The sequence below is a fragment of the Apteryx rowi genome, unplaced genomic scaffold (genome assembly GCF_003343035.1).
Source record: "Apteryx rowi isolate R43461 unplaced genomic scaffold, aptRow1 scaffold_24, whole genome shotgun sequence".
Lineage (NCBI taxonomy): Eukaryota > Metazoa > Chordata > Aves > Apterygiformes > Apterygidae > Apteryx > Apteryx rowi.
In genome coordinates, this window is record NW_020448752.1 from 3,482,215 (window position 1) to 3,502,961 (window position 20,747).

The 20,747-nt window shown below is 57.7% G+C and overlaps 1 protein-coding gene across 2 annotated transcripts in view; it reads left to right on the plus strand.

The window, feature by feature from the left end:
- EFNB1 (ephrin B1) overlaps nucleotides 1–12,654 on the plus strand; it is a 60,723-nt gene extending 48,069 nt beyond the window's left edge. For both annotated transcript variants that reach the window (XM_026066170.1, XM_026066171.1), the window contains exons 3-5: nucleotides 4,911–5,003; nucleotides 9,510–9,638; nucleotides 11,104–12,654. In XM_026066170.1, coding sequence (XP_025921955.1) covers nucleotides 4,911–5,003; nucleotides 9,510–9,638; nucleotides 11,104–11,492 — 611 coding nt within the window. In that variant the 3' untranslated portion in view covers nucleotides 11,493–12,654. The remainder of the gene's footprint in view (nucleotides 1–4,910; nucleotides 5,004–9,509; nucleotides 9,639–11,103) is intronic.
- The last annotated feature ends 8,093 nt before the right edge of the window (nucleotides 12,655–20,747 follow it).

Below are 20,747 nucleotides of genomic sequence, written 5' to 3' on the forward strand. Positions count from 1 at the left end.
GTGAAAACAGGAAGCACAGCATGAGAACAAGCAGTCCGTCTTGAACTGGTTATGCATCCGTGAGACGGCCTTTCCTTTCCATTCCAGCTTAATTTTTAAGTGTCCTTGATGGAAGGACTTTTTCAACCGCAATATCTTTATTTTCATGTTTGTCTTCCTCAACGAATACTAATAAACTCAAGAGAGGACTTCTGAAAAGTTGCACCGTTTTATCTCCTAGCGTACAGAATTTATCCACGTGTGTGGTGTCTTAACCGTGTGTGCTGTCCCTCAACCACTGTGCTGGTGCGGAAGGCTCTGCTGGTGTGCAGTTCCCAGAATCATGTCGGGAATCCTTTTAAGACTGACAGGTCACTTGTCATTTTGTGTGATAGTTCAGCAGCTTTGTGTCTCAGTTTTTTTTTCTCCCCCTAGAGCCCTCTCTATCGATACATTGATTTGAAACGCTTTATTTTGGGTGTCTCACCATTAAGAATGACTCTAATGTATAAACATCCTGCGCTGCTTTGTAATGAATAGTGATGAAAATAATTTGTTTAGCTTTTCTTGCTCACTTAAGTGCTGCTTCTGCCTGCTGGTTGTTTATAGGGCCCTCCAAGACTCGACCTGGCTTCCTGCTCTGATGGCTTTGCAAAAGCTATTATCCGTAGATCTTATACCCTAAGTTCCTTCACAAAAATATTTTAGTTTTGCTTAAATGTTTGTATAAACTTTCCAAAAGTTATACTCTCTCCTTCAGTAATTGGGATGTGATTTTAACTTTTTGAAGTATGGTCTTTTATGCTGAAGATCTTGCTTTGCTTTGGCTTTGGCCTATTCAGGATATATATAGAATTTAGTAGTGTACGTCCTTGTTTCAAGTCTTTGTTTCAAGAGGCTGTATTAGTGGCTATCTCCATGGTTTTCGCAAGCATTTTACCCTTTTAGCTGTCCCTTTTCATGTTCCTTCAAGTAGCTTCTTCATTTTTTTATGTGGTTCCCCTTTCAAAGATCCTTTTCCCCCTCATAATTATCATGACAGAATAAGAGAGGCTTTTCTCTAGGCCTCTTGAAAAAGTCTGCTGTGCTATTTGGGAAAAAGCACTCTCAGCTGAGTCCTCTTTAGTCCATTCATGTGATTCTTCATCTAGCACTTCTCATGTTGTTTTATCACTTAATATTCTTGTCCTATCCTAATGTAATGTTTACACGGTTATTTTGGAGAAGTTGAAGTCTCCATCCTGTTCTGCCTTTGCAGAATCTCTAATAGTCCCTAGCAGCTTTGTGGTAACCGGCACCATGGACACAAGGATTGAAGACATGGACAACGAAGAACCTTRATGCTGTGTTTCGGGCATTACATTTTAATCCATAGATACTGTGTAGACCTTTTTGATATAATTAGGTTACTATCTTATTTATAAGATCTTTCGCAGACTGCTTTTCACAAACGGGTTTGCTTTCCTCTGCTCTATCGACTGGGATGACTTCTGCTGCTGGCAGGAGGTGCTGCTGTGGGGAACGGGGTGCTGAAAGCACGGTGACGTGGTGGGGATGGACCCCTGCGCCCATGCTGTGGAGGGAAGCGTGGGTAGATCAGGGCTGTGGTGCCCCGAGGACCAGCCAGGTCTGTACCGAAGGCTGCTGTTGGGTGGCCCGAGCTGTCTCCATCCTTTGCGGGCACTGAGAGCGCTTCCCAAGGCAGGAACGGGGAGGTCCGGACCTGGCATGTGTTCGCTGTGGCTGAGCGTGTTTTCTGGCAGCAGCTGCTGCCTTGGCCACCGTGGCGTGCAGCTGTAGGTGCCCTCTCGGGGCCCAAGAGCACGTCCAGCACGCAGGTCTAGTGCGTGGCGCGCAGGACAGCTTGCCCAAAAACAGCTGCCCTGTTCCCTTGCAGCATGGTGCTAGGCTGGGCAGCCTGTGATGCTGTTCGTGAAACTGCTTTAAAACTCTACCCTGCGACGTTATCGACTTCTTATTTTATTCCGAAACCAGTGTCTCTGGACTGGGAGAGCAGATGAGCTCTTTTCCAGCCCAAAGACATCAGAGTCAGGTCTCAGTCCCACCAGTTTTCCCACCCGTAGTCACCGTTCCTCATTTCTCCTACAACGAGGAGACGTATGGGAAGAGGACGTGCGAAAGTCCGCGCTTCGGGTGGTTGTGAGCGGTCGTCGCGTGCTGTTTCTGTAGCCGTGACTGGATCTGCCGCCCGGCTGCACCGCTCCCTTCGACACCTTGGGACGGTGGCATCTGCCCGGCCTGTGTGTCCTGCCTTCCCGGGAGCCTCGTCGCTGCCGTGGGGGACGGTCTGTGGTGGCGGCRGCTGCGGGCTTTGGGGTGGGAAGCCCGCGTGGTGGGTCTAGGCTCGCCGGGGCAGCGAACGCGGTACGGGAGTACCGTGGCCATACGGTGGAATAATAGAAATGATAATTGAGGAAATTTTGAAGCTGATTAAAGGCTTGACCTGAATGTGTTTGGGAGGAGATGGAGCAGATTGGATCTCCTCCCACTCCAGAGCTGCCACTTGTTCTGCAAGAATTTGCTCCCAAAGAGCTTTTTACGAGGTTTCGAGTTCAGGCSCCTGACTCCTATTCACACGGAGAGGCGTTTGTGCCGTTTTTAAGGGGACGTTTCTGCAGTTTCTCCATGCGTTGAATCAGGATTTATGCTGACACAGGGCTCTTGTCGAAACTTAGGCCAGTGAATCCCAAACGTGCGGATACGTGAACTCGTCCAGCCAACAGCTGGCAAATGAAGCGGCCGCCACCGGAGAGGTGTTAACTCAGCACATGTCCGAGTAACTTGCTGATTAGTAAAACATTTGCTGGCGTTTCACACCGAAGGCTTATTTGCGCACAGAGGTACGTGGAGACACCTCTGGTTGCCAACCGACRTACTCTGAATTCGCATCCTAGCGTAATCCAAATAACCCTTGGAGCGTAGGCAAGGCCTGCAGCGGCATGGCAGAGCTCCCTGCTTGCTTTGGGTCGCTGCACGTTCCTTGTGGGCCCGGGCCCCGGYGGGAGGCCGTTCCCATCCCCCTTGCACGGCGTTACGCGGCTGGCGTGGCTCTGCGGGAGACCAGACCTCGCTGGGAATCGCTGATCCCCCCTGGTCGAGGTGCCGTTCGGGTCATCCTGAGGCTCCCGGCGCTGCAGAGGGAGCCCGGAAAAGAAAGGACAGACTTGTTCCACCTCCCGTGACGTCCTCGCTGTGGCTGGGCCGCGTTTGCCCGATGGATTTGTCCCCGGCTGCCATCCGTCGTCGGATGCGGGTTTGTGCTGCGGCGCGAGGGCGGGCGTGGGGTCTTAGCCGTAACCCGAGCCCCCGGCGCGGGTCTCAGCCGGGAAGGCTTGGGGTGGCCGGATCCTGCTCCACTGGGATGGCCTGGTCTCCACAAAGTCATCCACGCGGCTTCGGAGTCCCTCACTGCCTCCCTTCCTTCCTGGTAACGGCAGGAGATGATGGGTGGCTTGCTGCGCTCCTGCAGGATTGAAGGACTTGGAAAAAAATCTGTGCCGGCTAAAGAAAAGAGTTAATGTGAATTTAACCGACTTCTGCCCTGCAATTAAAGCCATGCAAACCCGCTGGGGCCCCGCGTTTACATTCTTTACTGAGGCACAGGGTGTAATTATATATGTATAATTTAAACTGTGCATATGCATGTGTTCCTATTATACACCGAGGAGCGAAGGAAATTACCCGGGAATTAAAGGGGGGGGGAAGGTGCGGGGAGCCGGGAGGGCTGGCTGGCGGCGGGGGGCAGGTCTCCGCCGTTGCCGGCGCCCCGTGGAGGGGTGGCTGCTGGCGGCACGCCGCCACCTCGCGTGCGAGAGAAAYGGCCCTCGCGTCGTCCCGTGCCCCCGCCTGGTACGAGCCGCCCTGCGGTCAGAAGTAGCCGGAGGTTCATTGCCAAGAGCCCTCCAAGCCCCTGCTCCGGTTTGCCCTGCRGAGCTGCCTGCCGCTGGGGCCTCGCTCTGCTGCGCGCCGGCTAAACGCGCCGGCAGCCTTTGCACCGCTSCAGGCAGGCGGCATCCCGCGGCGGAGGAAGGCGGCAGATAGGAGATCGCGGGAAGCGATTTGCCCGGGATCGCGCGAGCAGCGGCGGGCGGGCGGGCTGGGAGCTGAGCCGGCCGCTGTCCTGAGCGTTGTCGCCTTAGCTCCTTCGCCGCGGACGTCTTCCTCGGCTGCGGCTCYGCCGGCGCCGCCCCGGCGTTCGTTCCTGCCGGCCCGTGGCGCGGCCGCGGCGAGGGGGCTCCGCTCTCTTTCGCCGCCTTGGAGCAATRTGGTTATCCTGAGCAGCGGGGTGAGGCTTTGCTGGGCTGGAGGCTCGGGAGCGAGTGGGGCTGTGAAGGCTGTGGAAAACTGGAGCTGAGCGTATTAAACRCCTGCTGTGGGCTCCGGAGTGGGCAATGAAGAAACCCCGAGATGCCGTAACGGGAGGGTGCGAGAACGGCGGAGAATGAGCCCCTCCACCGAGGGGGGACATGGACGCCTGTGAGGTCCCTGGTAGTCCCGTGCTCCAGCTGCTGGAGGTCTTCCTACTCTTCGATCTCAACTTTCTTTTACATTCATCTTACTACTCAGTGATGCTTATAAACAGGATCCCGAGATGGGAAAGTGAGGAAGCACACGTTCCCCCTTGGTCCTCGGGATTTTTCTTAACTAGCCTGAAGCGACTAGCGCCAACTAGAGAGCTGAAAAAGCTGCCTCGCTCCCCAGCCGAGGGCACCTGGAGCATCCGAATTTCCGCGGCACACAGCTATTTTTGGAATTCTCTCCTGTTACATTATTTGGCTTCCCACTAGATGACTCGATCTGCCTTTTAGGAGATGGCTGCCCAAGCGTAAGCTGGGGACCTGCCTCGCACCTCTTGAAYGCTCTTCGTTTCTTACAAATGCTCCATAATATTCTGTCTCTTTTCCTTACAGCCACTTCTAATGGGACTCTGGATGGCCTGGAGAACAGAGAAGGAGGCGTCTGCCAGACACGCTCCATGAAGATTGTCATGAAAGTGGGGCAGGGTGAGTAATTCTGTGCCCTAGGGTTYCCCATCAGACATAACACTGAAATGTGTTATACTTCCTTTGGCGCTGTAAAATTCAGCGCTGCAGAAATGTGCTCTTCAGGCCTTCTTGGGAAGTTGGCAAAGTGCTGCAGGGACAGAAGGTCTAAAACTCCTGAAAGGACTGAGTTGGCAGAGCTAAAGACTTTCTTTTTGCTCAGTTTTATCCTSGGGCGATGGTCAACAGGGAACAGAAGAGTGAGGAGCTGGTTTTGTTCCTTGATAAGATTATCAATTTGAATTGATTTTTCTTTTTCAATAATAAGTGCCAAAAGCCTCTAGCTCACAGCATGCTATAACATATCATTCCCAGAAGGATGCCCCATTTTTTCTCTGTACATGTGAGAGGAATAGAGAAACCCTCCCAAGTCCTCTTTTGTCCAGACATCATTACAGAACTGCTTCTTGCACTTTATTTCCAGTATCCCCAGACTCCTCATCCTCCCCGCCCTTGAAAAAGGGAAAATGTGTCCTCCAAAAAAGGTTTAATGTCATGTTAGGTGATGCAAAGCACTTGCTCACTGCWGTTTCGCAACCGGTTGAGACTCTGGACCTGGATGTGTTTGTAAGTAGAGCATTTAGTTGCTCTAATTGCCTAACAAAATGTCCCCATGAGGTTGACTTTGCTGCAGGGGAGTAAGGAAGAAAAGCAGTCTGTATGAGGCAGAACTAAGTGGATGTGGAAGTTATCCTCCRATTGCTTAACTTCTGTGATGCAATTTCCAACAAGTTCTTTTTATGGCAGCCGGTCTCTTCTGCTGTGGATCTGAACCAGGGCCCRTATTCTGGCATGTTGTTGTTGTTTCTGGATCCTAGGGAAACTGAGGCCCGGCCAATTGCTGCTTTGAGCCAGGAGGATTTCCTGAGTTAATTCAGCAGAACTTCATTTTTAGGATCTTTCTTTTTTTGTCGATACTTGGGCACATTTAGCGCCTTAGGATTAAAAGGTAATAATTGTCAGGTCCATCTTACCTTGTGTTTTATGGCCGAGCTGGAAGCTAGTTGTGTGAGATCAATGAACCGTGCAAATCCGTAGAAGCCAGCGTAGCTCTGCGTAGTCCTCTCCCTTTACGGACGGCGTGACTTGCGTACCGCCGCGGAGGAAGGTGTTTGCCCTGTTTCCCATTAGTGGCAGAGCAAAGCCGCGAGTCGGAGGTCTGCGGTCAACACCGGGCTGCCTTGGCTTCGCTTCCCTTTCGAGCTGTGCGCGAGGTGCGAGTTGGAGCTGTTCCGATCCAAGGCAGTAGCGGAAGATTTGTCCGATCCAGAATGGAAGCAGTCGGCCTCTCCTTGCTTGGCTTCCCACAGAGTGGCGGGGGGGTTATCCAGGCTATCGGAAAGGGAAGCGCAAGGATCCAGGTGCTTTGCTCCGATAGCACAGAACACAGTCTTGGCACGGGAAGCGGTCTCGTGACTCGCCAGGCATCCAGGACGTGCTCTGAGCTGCGCAGGCTTTAACCCGCGGACGGCAGGTCTGYGTGTGCAGACCTGGCGCTGTTGCTGCAAGCGGTAACAGCCCCCGAGCTGGGGGGACCTGCCGGTGCTCCGGTGGCAGAAGTACTCCGAGGGCATCGCTGGCGGTGATACCGTGGCTTCCTGCCCGTGTGCATGCCGCAGCCCGAGCCCTCGATGCCTCCGCGGGAGCCGTAGCCCCGACGCGGGTGGGAGCAGGGCCTCGGTGCCGAGTGCTGGGCGATAGCCGATTCCCCGTTTGGCTCCGGCATGTGCCGCTGTAGCGTGGCCGTGGCTCGCTGGAGCTCTCTAATCCTGCTTGGCAGGGGATTTTCTTCTGATGGAGAGAGCTCCCTGAAAACTTCCATTCCCTAAACTACGGAGTTCCTCCCAGCTCCGGTGATGCCACAGGCTCGTTCTAGCAGCCGTCTCGGATGCAGAGCTCCTGGTGGCTGCTTTTCATTATTTTGTTTTCACTTTGGGGCCAATATTTATAATAAACAAAAGAACCAGTGCTGCAGTCTTGGCAGACTCGTTGCCTTTGTGTTCACTCTGCTGCCCATGCTACAAACTTGCTCAGACCCATGCGCGGGGGTTCGGAAAGCATAAAAAGGGAGGAGGGGGGTGGTGAGGATCGGGAAACCGTTTCCCTCAAGTACTGAAATGTTTTAGCTTTGCTTTGCGCCCCTGTATTCCTCTCGCACGGCTTCCAGGTGCTCCACACTCTTCCTTTCGTGGCCGTGCTGAATTGAACTTCATTTTTCTGCTTGCTTTTCGCGTGGGTGCTCTTCAGGCAGAAGCAGGCACGGTCCCTGTCCTGGAGACCTTATGCTGCTAATGGAAAATGGGAAGCTGGGGAGAGGGACAGGAGGCTCGCGAGCTCCGTGGGCTTTGCTTGGCGGCGAGCCTGGGTCTGTTGCCTGCTCTTGCTCATGCTCCTTTGAGGAGCGCCCAGCTCTGCTGCTATTTCGGTAACTCCTGCGGTTGGCCTCCTTCCTTTCCGTGCTGCGTCACGCTTCCCGGGATGGAGGAGCCGCGCTCGCTGGGCCCCCGGGCCGCCGCCGGCTCCCTGCGCTTGGCGAGTTCCCCGCGTGGTTGGTCCATAACTGAGTCGCGTCTGGAGAGCGAGGGCAGTTTCTGGTCCCTGCGAGCGGGCACCCCGGCGCGTTCACAAGCACGGGAGCGGCCACCCGCGGTCAGGAGGAACGGGGGAGGAAGCCACCGCGAGCTGTTTCGGATGCACCGTCTGCTCTCTTGGTGGCYGGTCCCAGCTCAGGAAACCCGTCTCGCTTGGTGTCTCTTCTTGAAGGAGCTCCTGGCGTGGCTGCCCACTGAAAACCGAGTGTCCCTGGGCGCTGGAYGTGGGACTGGGGTGCTGCCTTCCCTTAGCAGTGCCATGAAACCCACGACCGAGCCCTCCCGGAGGGAGGGATGGGGCTGCGTTGTCGCCTCCCTTTCCAGGACGGAGCCACCCAAAAGGGCGCAGCCAGCAGCACCGTCCCCTGCCCTGTTCTGTAGACCTTCCTGCAGAGTTTCGTTACCGAGCTTGCCCCAGGTCTCACGCGACTCGGTTATAGCAGCGTGTGGAGTCCCTCCAGCCCTGCCAAGGGAGGGCTGCGGTGCTTTTCTGGAGGAATCTCCTTCTCCCTGCTCCTTGCTTGTTCCTGTTTGGGTGCCCCCGGCCTTCCCGGGGGGCAGGTTCCCTGCCGGCATGCAGGCAGGGTCTGGCCAGCCGGGAGCAGGTTGGGGAGCCCCAGCAGCAGGACTGGCGTGTTACTTCACAAGCAAATGGGAGTTTGAACATCACGTTTGCCACAGGGTTTGGAAGCTTCCAGATGGCATGTCCCATTGCTATGATCACTGTAATTGGCTCCATCGCTTGCTACCAGCATCACAGTGGGTTCAGGTGGTTGCTTTGGTATTTATGGTCCTATGCAACTCTGTCATCATCTAAGACTTGTTATTGGCCGTGGTCTGGTATCTTCTCGTTCAGTCCCTGCTTGCCCACAGGTGAAGAGTCTTGCATCTTAATCAGGCATATCACTGCTGACCCTCACGGCTCTGCAGCCTTATCCTCCTCGTTTATGCCCAGGCACTTTGCGTAGTCCCAGATAACGGTTTGCCCTAGTGCCTTAGCAGTCCCTGCCTCCGTCTCTGTGCTCCTTCCTCCCTTCCCCTGCTGTCTTCCCGGCTTTGTCCAGGGCTCTTCATTCAGACGGGCTTTGTGCTTTCTGCTCCGCAGTTGACCTCAGCGCTCTGCGCGTTTCTGGCATCMTCCTGTAGAGCTGTGAAAGAACAGTGCTTGATAGCAGCACTTCTGTTTAATTGAAATGCCTCCGTCTTTGGCACCACGCTGTAAAGCGCTCGCACTCCCTTTGCTGTGTGCCTTCTACCCACAGAGCTCCGCGGAGCTTTTCTCTTCTCTCCGTGTTTGTTTGGCAACCTTTGGAATTAGCGTAATTCTCTGGGCTGGTTCTGTGCAGGTGGTGACTTTGCACCAAGGGAAGGCTTAGCCTGCGCTGGGCAGGATTTTTTTTTGGATTTTTTTCCCACCAGTGTGTTCCAACTAGTGTTTGCTATGTGGCAGTCCTGTGGGGCACAAGACCCTCCAGGAGGTTTTGGACTGAGCTGAGAAACACCAGTTTCTGTTCTGCTGGTAGACAGTAGTCTAGACATGGAATATTGCCCAGCTGATTTGGAGGAAAGAGTTGCTGTTCAGGATGCTGTCGGGCGGGTAAGGAGCTGTACGTAATGCCCCGGAGCTCCCCCGCCGATCTGTGCTCCCTTTCCTCGCCCAGACGTGCACGTTGCTCTCCTGGGGCACTGGTCTGGATGGGCAGGACAGCAACCTTTTGCAAATGCCAACTGCTCTGCCAGAGGTCTGGAGGAAAACAGTGGTTCTTACACTGGTGTAGGGGCTGGGTGGGAAATTGTTGTTTATATGGGGGAAAGAGCTGTCGTTGTCAAGTTTGAACTGAGGTTTCTCACCTGGCCCTTCTCTCTTTTTCCCCAGATCCAAATGCAGTGATCCCAGAGCAGCTGACAACGAGTCGGCCTAGCAAGGAATCCGACAACACAGTGAAAATTGTCACGCAGAGTCCACGCAGCAAGGTCCCTGCGGTGGAAGAGCCTGGGAAGCCAGGTAGATTTTGCTGAGGGCATCTTAGGAAAAGGGGATGGGACCTCCGTGTGCCTGCGGGGCCCGGGAGGTTGACCAGCACCTGCTGTTGATAGGACAGAACCAGGTCTGGCTTGTTTGATGTGGATCCCAGGGGATATAGGGCATTTTGGAGCAGAGATTTAGATCTGTTGCTTGTAAGCACGGTGCAGGTTTCTGCAATCTCCACTCCGCTCACAGCTTCCCCTTGCCTTACCCCTGCATTTTTTGACCGAGATACTGCTCAGTCTGTGTTTTGGGGGAAGGCCGCAGGCAGCAAGGCGCTGCTGAAGTGCAGAGCAGCTCTGGGAAAGAAAGTTCTTGGATGTGTTTTCCCAACTCCTGTCCGTGCAGGCGGTAGGTAGCAGCTTTGCGGAGGGGAGTGCTGTTTCAGCGCTCTCCTCCTCCTCCCTTTGTTACCCATCTGTTCTTCGAGGTAGAAATGAGAGGGTTTGGAGGAGCTGAGGTCCTTGGGTTTTTGAGCTGAGCTAGTGCGAAAGCCCTTTGAAGGTGGTTTCCTGAGTTCCTGACCCTGCTGAGAGAAAAGTGAAATCAGATGAAGCAGGGAAAAGTTGCTCTTTTCTTCTCCTGCAATACAGACAGTCGAGCGGTCTCCCCTCAGGGGCCTGGAGCTGCCACGGAGTGGGGGTCAGGAGAAGGTGGGGGGTCAGTAATAGGATATTGCGGGTCTACAGGTATCAGAACCCACTTTCATTAGAGCATTCAAGTCTGTTGAGGAGAGCAAGGGCTCCTGGGGTTCATTCTGATTATAAGCCGGATATGAACAGCATTCTGTCTCCTGACTGGACTGGAGACTATGAAAAGAGAGAATACCACTGCAGGGTGAGGGAGAGGACAGCTGTAGGACCTTCTTTGTGGCTATCCAAGGTTATCTGCCCTATGATGCCCAAGTCGTGGAAATTGGGGTGAAGGGACTTGTAGATCTGGGATGTTCAGCGTATGAAAAGGGGTAGGAAGGAGCTGAGACACTGCTGTGCTCATGTCTTTGTAGCATATGCTCTTTCCTTCTCCTGGAGGCAAGGGACTTGATGCTCCCCTCCTAACCCAGGGCAGGGCTCCTGTGTGCGAGTTCACTCTGCGTGAGGAAGCTGTTTTGCTGAGCTGAGGAAGGGAGAGGGACTCAAATCCGTGGTTCTCATCCACTCCGTAACGTGTGATCCCTGGACAGATACAGCACGAAACCAAGCTCATTCCGCCTGGCTGTTCAAAGCACCCTGTGGATGTGAACAGCAAGCTCCCTCTTTGGCCCGCAGTCCCCTGGGTCCTCCCGACTGTGAACCACTGCTCTGCTGTGTTTGCAACAGAGCAAAGATACCGAGCTGGGGCTCCCTGTGTCTCCTGGGGTTGCTATAGCCGAGAGCTGCTCGGCATGTGGCAGGGTGGCCGTCTCTTCACGCTGGTCTAACGCCCGTCTACCCTTGCAATGCAGGTTCTGTCAACCAAGATGGGCAGGAAACCCAAGGTCCCAGCGACGGATTCTTCGGCTCCAAGGTGGCAATTTTCGCTGCAATTGGTGCTGGCTGCGTCATCTTCATTCTCATCATCATCTTCCTCGTCGTCCTCCTGATCAAGATCCGCAAGCGGCACCGGAAGCACACCCAGCAGCGGGCCGCAGCCTTGTCACTCAGCACCTTGGCCAGCCCAAAATGCAGCGGGAACGCGGGCTCGGAACCCAGCGACATCATCATCCCCTTACGGACTACAGAAAACAACTACTGCCCTCACTACGAGAAGGTGAGCGGAGACTACGGGCACCCCGTCTACATCGTCCAGGAGATGCCCCCCCAGAGCCCGGCCAACATTTACTACAAGGTCTGAGGAGCAGCCTCGGCAACCCGCCAATGCAAGAGCCCGAGAGCGCCGAGAGCCCCGGGGGCGCCCGCTGGGTCTCCCCACTCGTGCGCTCGCTCTGCGAGGGAGGAAGCGAAACGACCCCCGCGGCAAGACGAGGGGAGCGCAAGGGTCTGGCACCAGATAGTGGATCACTCGCTCGCACGCTCTCGCTCTGTTTCTCCCCTTTGTATTTAGTTTTGTAGTTCTCAGCTTTTGTAATCCCAAGACTTGAGGGTGAGCCTTCAGTATCCTCCTCTTCTTCTCCAGACTGCGTCCTGGCTCTGGTCGCGGCCGGTGGGGGTGCGGGCGTAGCGCCTGCCGCGCGCGCGGGCGCCCTGCCTTTCCTCGCTCTCATGGACACCGCTGGCAAACCCGGAAACTCCACCTCCCCTTTTGCGTTTTGGGATTTCCCTTTGTCACCTGTACGTCGTTGCATTACRTACCCGTGTGTCCGGCGCTGCACCAGCCGTCGCTTCGGTCCCCGAGGGTCCCAGGAGCCGGAACGAACGCCGGGGCCGTGGAGAAGAGCCTCTGCTCCGTGCGGAGCGAGCAGCTTTGGGGGGGAGGAGGAGGATGCTTTGCCTAGGTGCCAAGATGCAGACAACTGTGCAGGGAGGAAGCTGGCAAACCCGACTTACTACTACTACTATTATTATTATTATAATAATTATTTTAATTTTTTGTAACATTTTTATTTTTGTGAATTCTGGTCCGGAGTCCCRCCACCCACCACTGCCTTCGGGCACACGCAATTGCCTCCTTCCGCCACGCCGTCCTGCTGGCCACCGCTGGACGCGGGACACAGACTCCCAMCTTCTCCCATTGCTGCCATTTTAAACCTTTGTGTTCGTAGCTGTTGACTCTTGTTTTAGTCTCTTTATAAAAAGAAAGAAAGAAAAAAAAWATATATATGATGTCTCCAGCATTCAGTGCGCGAGAGAGTCCAAACGCTCTGCCTCCCCCGCGCACGGCCAGCAACCTCATCCCTCCTTACGGCTCTTCTGGAAACTCCCCAAGGTGTCTTCCTCCCGGCGGCTCCCTCGCTCCTGCTCCGGCGGACGGGAGGCCAGGCCCGTGCCTCGGACGCTGCGGAGAGGGGCAGAAGGAAAGCGTTTGCCGACGGTTTCTATCCGGCTGGGGCCGCTGGGAGCAGCGCGCGGGGTGGGCAGGGGGCGGAGGGGGGGCAGGGGGCAGCTGGAAGTACCTTAGTGACAGGTTTCGTCCCGGAGCCGTYGTTTGGGCAGGGTCTGCTGCAGCGGGCAGCGTGTCTCCGTGGAGAGGAAAACTGGAAAAGAGTYGTCTCTGATCTGAGCTCATGTCGGGTGCGGGATGGGGCAGACAGGGAGCAAACCCCGTGGGCGGCCCCGGTCCCGGTCCCGCGCGGGGGCTCTGCAGCCGCTTTCTCCGTTAGTGTTCCTAGCTCCCTGGGAGCCTGCTCCGGCCCCGCGCTGGTGACCCACCATCCCGCTGGTCTCCCGAGGTCGTTTTGGCCCCGCGCTCGTGCTCGGGGCAGGTCGCGGTGCGCGCTGGCGGCCTCGCGGGCTTGCGGTCGCCCCGCGGCCGCGTGAGCTTTGTCTTGGCTTCGCTGGTAGCGAGCGCGCGAGCTGAACCGCGGGCTCTTCTCCATCCTCCGGGCCCAGCGAGCCGCCTCCTCCGGGCAGGACCGTTCCCAGCTTCCTCCCCTCTCGCCGGCAGTGGGATGAGCGCGGTGAGGCTTGGATGCGCCGAGGGCCTGCCGCGTTCCCGCGCTGCCGCCGCGTTCCCGCACCGTGCAGCAGTGCGCTCCTTCCTTGCTTTCTTTTCCRTTCGGAAGTGGCTGCTTTTGCTCAGGGAGCGAGTGCGAGGCCGGAGCGGGAAGGGGGCGCGGGCGGCCGGAGCGGTGTCAGTGCAAGCGGCAAAGGGGGCYGGCTCGGCTCCCTTGGTCGCCGCCAACGCAGGCGCTCGGCTTCGCCGGGGCCCCCCGAAATCGGAGGTCGGGAACCACCCAAAGAGTGCGAGAGCTCTGCAAAGTGCCTTGATGGGACGAGGGCAGGGAGGGGGGCGGCGGGGCGCGCGCGGCCCAGGGGCCTCGGCACGACGGCGGCAGGGGCGGGAGAGCGGCGCTGGCCGCCTTGGGGAGCGGGGAGGGCGCTTGCCCTGCCTTGGGTTTTTTTCCCCCCCCTTTTTTTCCCCCCCCCCCTTAAAGCAGGACGAAAGAGGAGTTTGGGGTGGAGCRGAGCAGCGGTCCCGTCTCGCCTCCCCGGGGGGGGCAGCGCCGGGGTGAGGCCGATCCCCCCCCYGGGCGATTGCCCCGCCGGAGCCACTGCTGCCTTTAGAGGAGCAGAGCCCGAGCGCGGCACCGCGCCGCTCCCCGGCGCTTTCAGAAGGGCTCGGACACCGGGGCGCTCCGGGGCACGGCGGCRGCCGGAGCTGGGGCTCGGGTGCCTGCAGAACAGGGGCAGCAGCTGGAGTCAAATCATGTCTTAGAGARAATTCCCCTTTCCCTTGCCGGTGTCCTCCTCCCGCGTGCGGAAAGGTGCCCCGGGATCAGGAGAGCGGGATGGGCTCGACCCGCGCAGCAGCGGCAGTGGTGGCCGAGGAACGGTCTGTTTGCAGGGAGTTTCACCCCGCGGCCTGGCCGGGAGCGAGGGGCCCGGCTCCGGCTCCGGCTCCAGTGCCTCGGCTTTGCTTTGGTTTTTTAGGAGAAGGGCTGGGTGCGGAAGCCGGCCGCGCGCCATCCCGAAAGCAAGCGAGGGCTTCTCCCAGCTCGCGCCCTCCGCGCCCTGGTGGGATCCCYGTGTCCTCTCCTCCCGGCCCTCCTCCGGGCTCCCCAGGTCTTGGCACGGCTAGCGGGAAGGAGAAGGACGGATCCACCCGCCGCCGCTGGAGCCCGGCTGGCGGCTCGGTGACCCCCGTCGGCCGAGCTCCTTTTGCTGTGGGCAGCTGAAAAAGCTTGTAAATATGTGAAGAAAGGGTGAAATCTGAACTCTTAATTTTTTGCTGAGCACCTCGGTCTGCTGGGTCCTAAAACGGAGTGTCCCTTTGGTTCTTTTCATTGAAAGGATTGAAGTTTTTTGTTTTTTGTTTTGTTTTGTTTGTGTAAATACTAGTCTTTTTTGGAAGAAATAATGTAAAGATGTTTTGTATAAACTCTGAATTATTTTCTGGTTGCTTTTTCTTAGAAAAACAAATGAGAACTAAAAAAAAAAAAAAAAAATTTTAACCACGAGAACGGGTGTAAAACATTGTCATACCGCGATCCAACCCCTGGGCTGCAGCGCCGGGCTCGTGTGCGGGTGACGCCGGAGGGCCGGGCCCCAAAACGCCCTTTGGCGAGGGACGGGGCGGAGGAAGCCGCTGGGGCAAGCGGTGCCCCCCGGGCTGCAGCCAGCGGCCGGGGCGAAGCGGCACCAGCTCCTTGATGTAATGCAGGGCTCGCTGCGCCTGGGCTCGGGCAGGATGGTCCCCGGGATGCTCCCGGCACCTGGAGTCGTGCTGCTATCGGGGGACGCTCCGATCCCACGTGTTTTAAAACAGGCTTCCAGCCTCCGTGGGTCCAGGCGGGGGGAGCTTTCCAGCGTGGCCCAAGCACAGGCTGGACACTCGGCAACAGAGGGTCACCAAAAAGAGCCTCAAGCTCATCTCCCTTAGTTTTTCCATTAAAAAAAAAAAAAATCATGACATTGAACTCAATGCATCATTTTGAAATCTTGATTTTTTTCTTTTTTTTCCCCCCCAAGATCCGTGGAGCTGCTCTTGTTGCAGATCCCCTTTTCCTACAGTCCCTTCTTTCCCAGTGAAACCCGCAGGCTTGGTGTTCGGGATGGACACGGCTCTCCCTAAGCCGCGTGAGTGTTTTGTACGGAGCAGTGCCGAAGGTGCCTGCCTTTGGGGCAGACGGACGTCCCCCCCCCCCCCCCCCCCCCCCCCCCCCCCCCCCCCCCCCCCCCCCCCAAGCCAGCTCCGGTTTCACAGTCCTGCCCGTGACTTGCACGCGGCGCAATAGCCGGCAGGCAGCTGGGAGGCCTCTTCTTGTGCTCCCAGTTGCTCCCAGTGACCAGCCAGTTGCTTACGCTCTGCATTATATCAACCCGGGGCAGCGGTGGAGTTTCGGCTGCGGCTTCGGCCGCTCGGGGCAAGTTTAGTTTAGATGAGCTTGAACGGGGGTATTGCTGCCCGCCTGCCTCCGCCTGCACCCGCACACCAGCACCCGGCGCCCCGGCGCCTGCTCCCCCGCGCCGGAGCTGGGAGCACGCGCGGCCCGGGGGCACGTGCACGCACCCCGCGAGCCCCAAGCGCCGTCCATCGCCGCGTGCACCTCCCCGCCACCTCATGAGATGCCCCAGTCCAGCGTCTTGGAAAAAGAGAAACGCGCTGGTGGTGTTCGTCCCGCGGTCCTCGGCAGCGGGCAGCCTTAAATCGGGTGATCAACCAGCCGCGGCGCTTCGCTAGCGGAGCCCGGAGGAGCGGGGCGGCGAGCGCGGCGGCAGCAGCGCGGGGCCCCGCAGGCGGCTTTGGCCGCGGCGTGGAGCTGGCGGGGACCGCGGGGGCTCGCCCGCTGCAGCGGGACGGGAGCCCGGGTTTGGCCGGGGTGGGTGAGATGCCGCGGGGGGGCTTGGCGGGTCCTTGGGCTGCTGCGCCGGGGCCGGGGGGGGTCGTTAGCAAGGGGGTGTCCGTCCCCCCCCCCCCCAGCCCGAGAGCACGCAGCGTGGCCGAGCAGCTCCCGTGCTGGTTGATCATCCCTGGCTTCCAGTCATGCTCCATCCATGCGTTAGGCTTCGGTTGGGCTCCCGGAGCGCTGGGTTCCCGCTGGCCGCGCGTCCCCCGGCAATGTATTCTTCTGTTCCTTCTTGTCATGTTCCTTTTTTATTCCTTTTGCCTTCTACACAGCTGCTTCCGCCCAGTAGCATATCATCATCATCAGTAATCAATAATATGGAATCTGAATTCCATGGAGCCATGATGGAACCTGATATATTGTTAAATAAAAGATTTTTTCCTATGGAAACCTGGCTGTCTCCTGTGTGCTTTTTTGCTGCCCCAGGTTCTCTTGAAATTGCAGCTTGGCTTTGAAGAGATCTGGGACAAGCTAACTCAKGCGCTTCATCGCGGGCTTTTCAGCTGCTGGTATTAGAGGGAGCTGTTATGTTTGTTTTGATGAGCACTGAAAATGGTGAATTTTTACATAACGCTTCTAGCTGTGCGTGTGCAACTCTCTGCATYATTAAAAGACCTTAGTGCTTCACCTAGGGCCAGAATTAGAGCTGATTCAATCCTCCAGCTGAGCTGCCRTTATCAGCTGGAGCGTGGAAAGGGGAACAGGATGGGGCGCGGACAACCTTCCCGCCGGGACTCAGTTTAATGCGTGCGCTGTGCAGGGTCTGCACCGTATCGCCCACCAGGGCGGGTGGGTTTAGCGGGTTTCTCGGCAGTTCTTGGTCTTGGAGCAGCTCTGCCTCGAGGACAGATTTTTCTCCCGATGCTGCAGTGTAGCAGGTCGCTGGAAATTGGCCCTAGGAGAAACGCGTGCTGCCGTCGTGGTTGCGTTGTGAAGACTGCAAATGTCAGCCGCTGACCTGCAAGCCTTGCCTCGTCGGGCCTGAAAATGCCTTTAAATATTTAACTAATGCCACTGCGAAGAGCTGGAGTGACTCTGTTCCCCTGCTGTCTGGAGGCAGGTTGGTTGCTGTGTCTCTCTGCAGCCGTAGGCTTCTCCTCCGCAGGTGTCCTGCTTCCTGTGTAGCCGAGATCGGCGCTGCCCGTCCAGCCGGTGACGCTTGGTCACGCGGAGGAGGTTTCCGCGCCCCCGTGGCCTGCATCCCCCATGGGACGGGGATACGCTGCAGGGGCTCAGGGCTCTGCTCCTCTACTTGAGAGTGGCCAGAGCCTCTTGGGAGGCATTTGTGGATGGCACAGGACGGGAACGTTCATCCCATTTAGCGACTGATATTTATTTAGTCATTCCTCAGTGTACCTTCATTTAATAAGTTATTAAAAAGTCATTTTAGGAAATGGAATGGCAATAAATCCTTAACAGATGGTGCTTTAACCAGCTCCAAGATGGGCTCCACCATAGTCATTGCTCTTGCTCTTTATAACCAGCTTTAATATGGTACTTTGCATTACTGTAAAGTGCCACATAACACAGTAAATTATGGATGAGAGAGAAGTGGGAGCTGGATGGGGGACGCTCGGTGACTTTGCTCAGCCTGGAGCCTGCATTTCTGATTTTGCTGGACTTTGGACATTTTTTCACCGCAAAGACGGAAAGAGTCCCTCTGCCCTCCTGGAGCTAGTCTCCCAGGACRCCCAGGCGCAAGACAGCAAGGCCCTTGGTGCACAAATACAGAGCGCGACGTGTGTCGGATACAACCTCTGCAGAAACTGTCGGAGGGGACGTGCGATGCCGGACTCATTTCCCGGAAAGGAGCCTCCATTTGGGGAACGCTTAGCTCTCCGGGCTCACGTGTAGGTGATTTTTTTTCCCCTTGCATGAGGGCAAGAGCTCCGTTTCGTCAGGCCGGGTAGGCAGAGCTCAAGCGGAAATCGGGGTTTCGGATGCAAGGCTTGGTGGGCGCAGCAGCGCTTTGGGGCTGCTTTTCCTTCCAGGGCGCTTGGTCAGCTCGGAGCTCTGCAGCAGGAGGGGGAAGCCTTCGGGCTCGGCGGAGGGGTGCTGGGTGTAAGGCATAGCTAACCGGGAACGGCTGGGACTGCTCCGGAAGAAGGATCCCAGGGAGAGGTTGTGGTAGCCTGGCTACACGTCATCCTCATTAACTAGCAAGGAAAGGGAAAGAAGGACTTGCCCAAAGCAAGTGAGCGTCCTGCAGCAGGCAGAAAGCTGTCGCCAGGGACTGTGAAGTCTCCCTTTTGCAGTAGGATGGACAGTAAGTAAACACGTTTCCTCTAAAACCACCGCGGGCATGTTTGGTCTTTGCGGTGACTGCCCGGTGGGAAGTCAGGAGAAGATGGGTCAAAATTTTGGACGTGAAAGTTTGTCCCTGCGTGCCTCCTGCACGTCCGCAGGGCACGGTGCTCTCCTGGAGCAGGGGCATGGTGTGATCTCCTGGTGGGCTGCATGAAGGTCCGCGGACCCACTGAGGGGCCGGCGACTCGCGAAATCCTGCCGGCACCCAGGGAAAAGCGAGGAGGGCAACAAGACTAGGCTTCTCCTCGAGGTTGACCAGCATTTGGTCTGGGGGTGGATGGGGGTTTCGGACCCTGCCTGTCCCTGCCGCCAGCCTGGCTGCCCCGTAGTGAGTTACGGAGGCTGCGTCACGCCATTACGGGTCTTGGTGCCAGGATGGTCATCGCGGGAGGTGCTGGGCTGGTGTTAAGGGGTCTCCAAGGACCACCGAGGCCGAGGAACTGGGCGAGGGTGGAGGGTGAGCTCCTCCTCAGTGAAGGCGAGGTGGGACGGGGAGATGAAAGCGGCCGGCGGGTTTGGGAGGGCGCGAGCTCGGGGCGCAGCCCGGGACGCGGAGACCTGCCAGGGCACCAGCGCGAGCCGGGCTGCGGGGCCGGGGTCGGGTGGCAGCGAGCCGCCGGGTGGGACGACGCGCTTACATGTGGTTTGCCGGCTTGAAAAATCCTTCTCCTCTGAATGCTTTGATCCCGGTGTGAATTAAGTAACGCTTTTAATTTTAAACAGCTTCGCTGCTCCCTGATGCCCAAAGGGTAAAACTGTAAGTGCCAAACTTGCTCAGACCTGCCGGAGAAGGAGAAAAGTGCTTTAACAGGTTCCTGCAATGCGGGGCCGGGGAGCAGAGCGCCGCAGGTCCCGCCAGCCCTGGGCTGCCGCCGGCAGGCTCCGGCGCGGGCTCCGGCACCCTGGCAGGTCTCTGCGTCCCGGGGTGCCGGCGGGGGACGCGGCCCATCTCTGCTGGACACGTCGCTTCCGCGGGCACCCGGCCGCGGCGTCGCTCCCGTCCTTCACAGGGGGCTCGGAGGAGTTAACAGGCTGCTCTCGAGCCGGGATGCTGCAAAAGCCCCGGGGGCTGGGAAGGCCCCGCTCCGACCCCATCCTTGTCCATCCCGCTGCTGCGGGGCCAGCTGGGAGCCGGGACCCGCCGCGTCTCGCCCGCGAGCCTCGCCACCTGCAAAGCTTGTCAGAACTGCTGGTGCTTTTGGACGTCCATCAGGAGCGGCCACGTTATTTTAATTATTTAACATAAAGGAGCTTTCTGTCCCGTTCATTAACTCGCCCTCGGCTGGGTCCCGCTCGAGGCCGGAGCGGTTGCCAGGTCGGTGGACACCGGCGCTTTGGAAAGCCCTGCTCGCAACCTCCCGCGTCGAAAGCCGACTGCAAGGAGAGACTCGATGCTTTTCGGCTGTCACTGGAGTATTTTGACCTCTGCATCTGCACAAGCAGCTCCAGAGGATCGCCCGGATCGCCCTGGCGGCACGGCAGTGGTTCCCGCGTGTGCCCACCTCCGCCCTCTCCGCTCCTGGGCCCCAAGTGCCACCGCCTCCGAGGCCTGCCGGATGCAGCGCCAGGACGGCAGTCCCTTCCCTGGGGCCGGCGAGCACCTTCCCGATCCCTCCGGACCATTGCTGAAGCTGCAACGATGCCAGCAGCAATCACGGCTCAGGATGGCCAAGCAGCTGCGGTTAAATCCAGCCCTTTTGCAGTATTTGCCTGCTTTGCCTCTTTGCCAGCGGCGCCGAGGGGCGGCCGGGCTCTGTGGATCGGTGCAGCCGCTCGCCCAGCTCCTCCCGCACGGTTCGCCGCTCCGGAAGAGCCGTCGGCACGTGCCCACCTGCCCGGCTCGGCCCTCCGGCTGGACTTGCAGCGCCCCGCGAGCCGCCGGCCCGGACCTCGGCCCCGGCAGCGGCCCCGGCAGTGGCGGTGGCCGGACCTCGGCGCGGGAACCTCTCCATGGGGAGGCTCCGGGCAGCAGCAGGGGCTGCCGCATCCCCGGTGGAGCCTGTCAGAGCGGGCGGCTTCGCTACGAACTCGGGAGTTTCTCATTTGTTAAGAAGGAATTAACACAAGTGTTACTTTAGAGCAAGCGTAAAGGAATTAAGCGCAAGATTTGAATGCTTTTAAAACAAAACGCTTTGCGAGGGTCTCTTGGTTGCTGCCGTAGGGTCTGAAGGGAACGCAGACGTTTTCTTTTTGGTCCTGACTGCGGATGAGACGTGAACGTGAGACGTCAGCAGTTCCCGCGGGCCGGGAGCCTCGTGTCCCCCCGCGCTGAAGGATTTTGGGGAAGGGTTTTGCTCCGCGCCCCGAGCAGGTGCCCGCCGCAGCTTCGGGCAGAG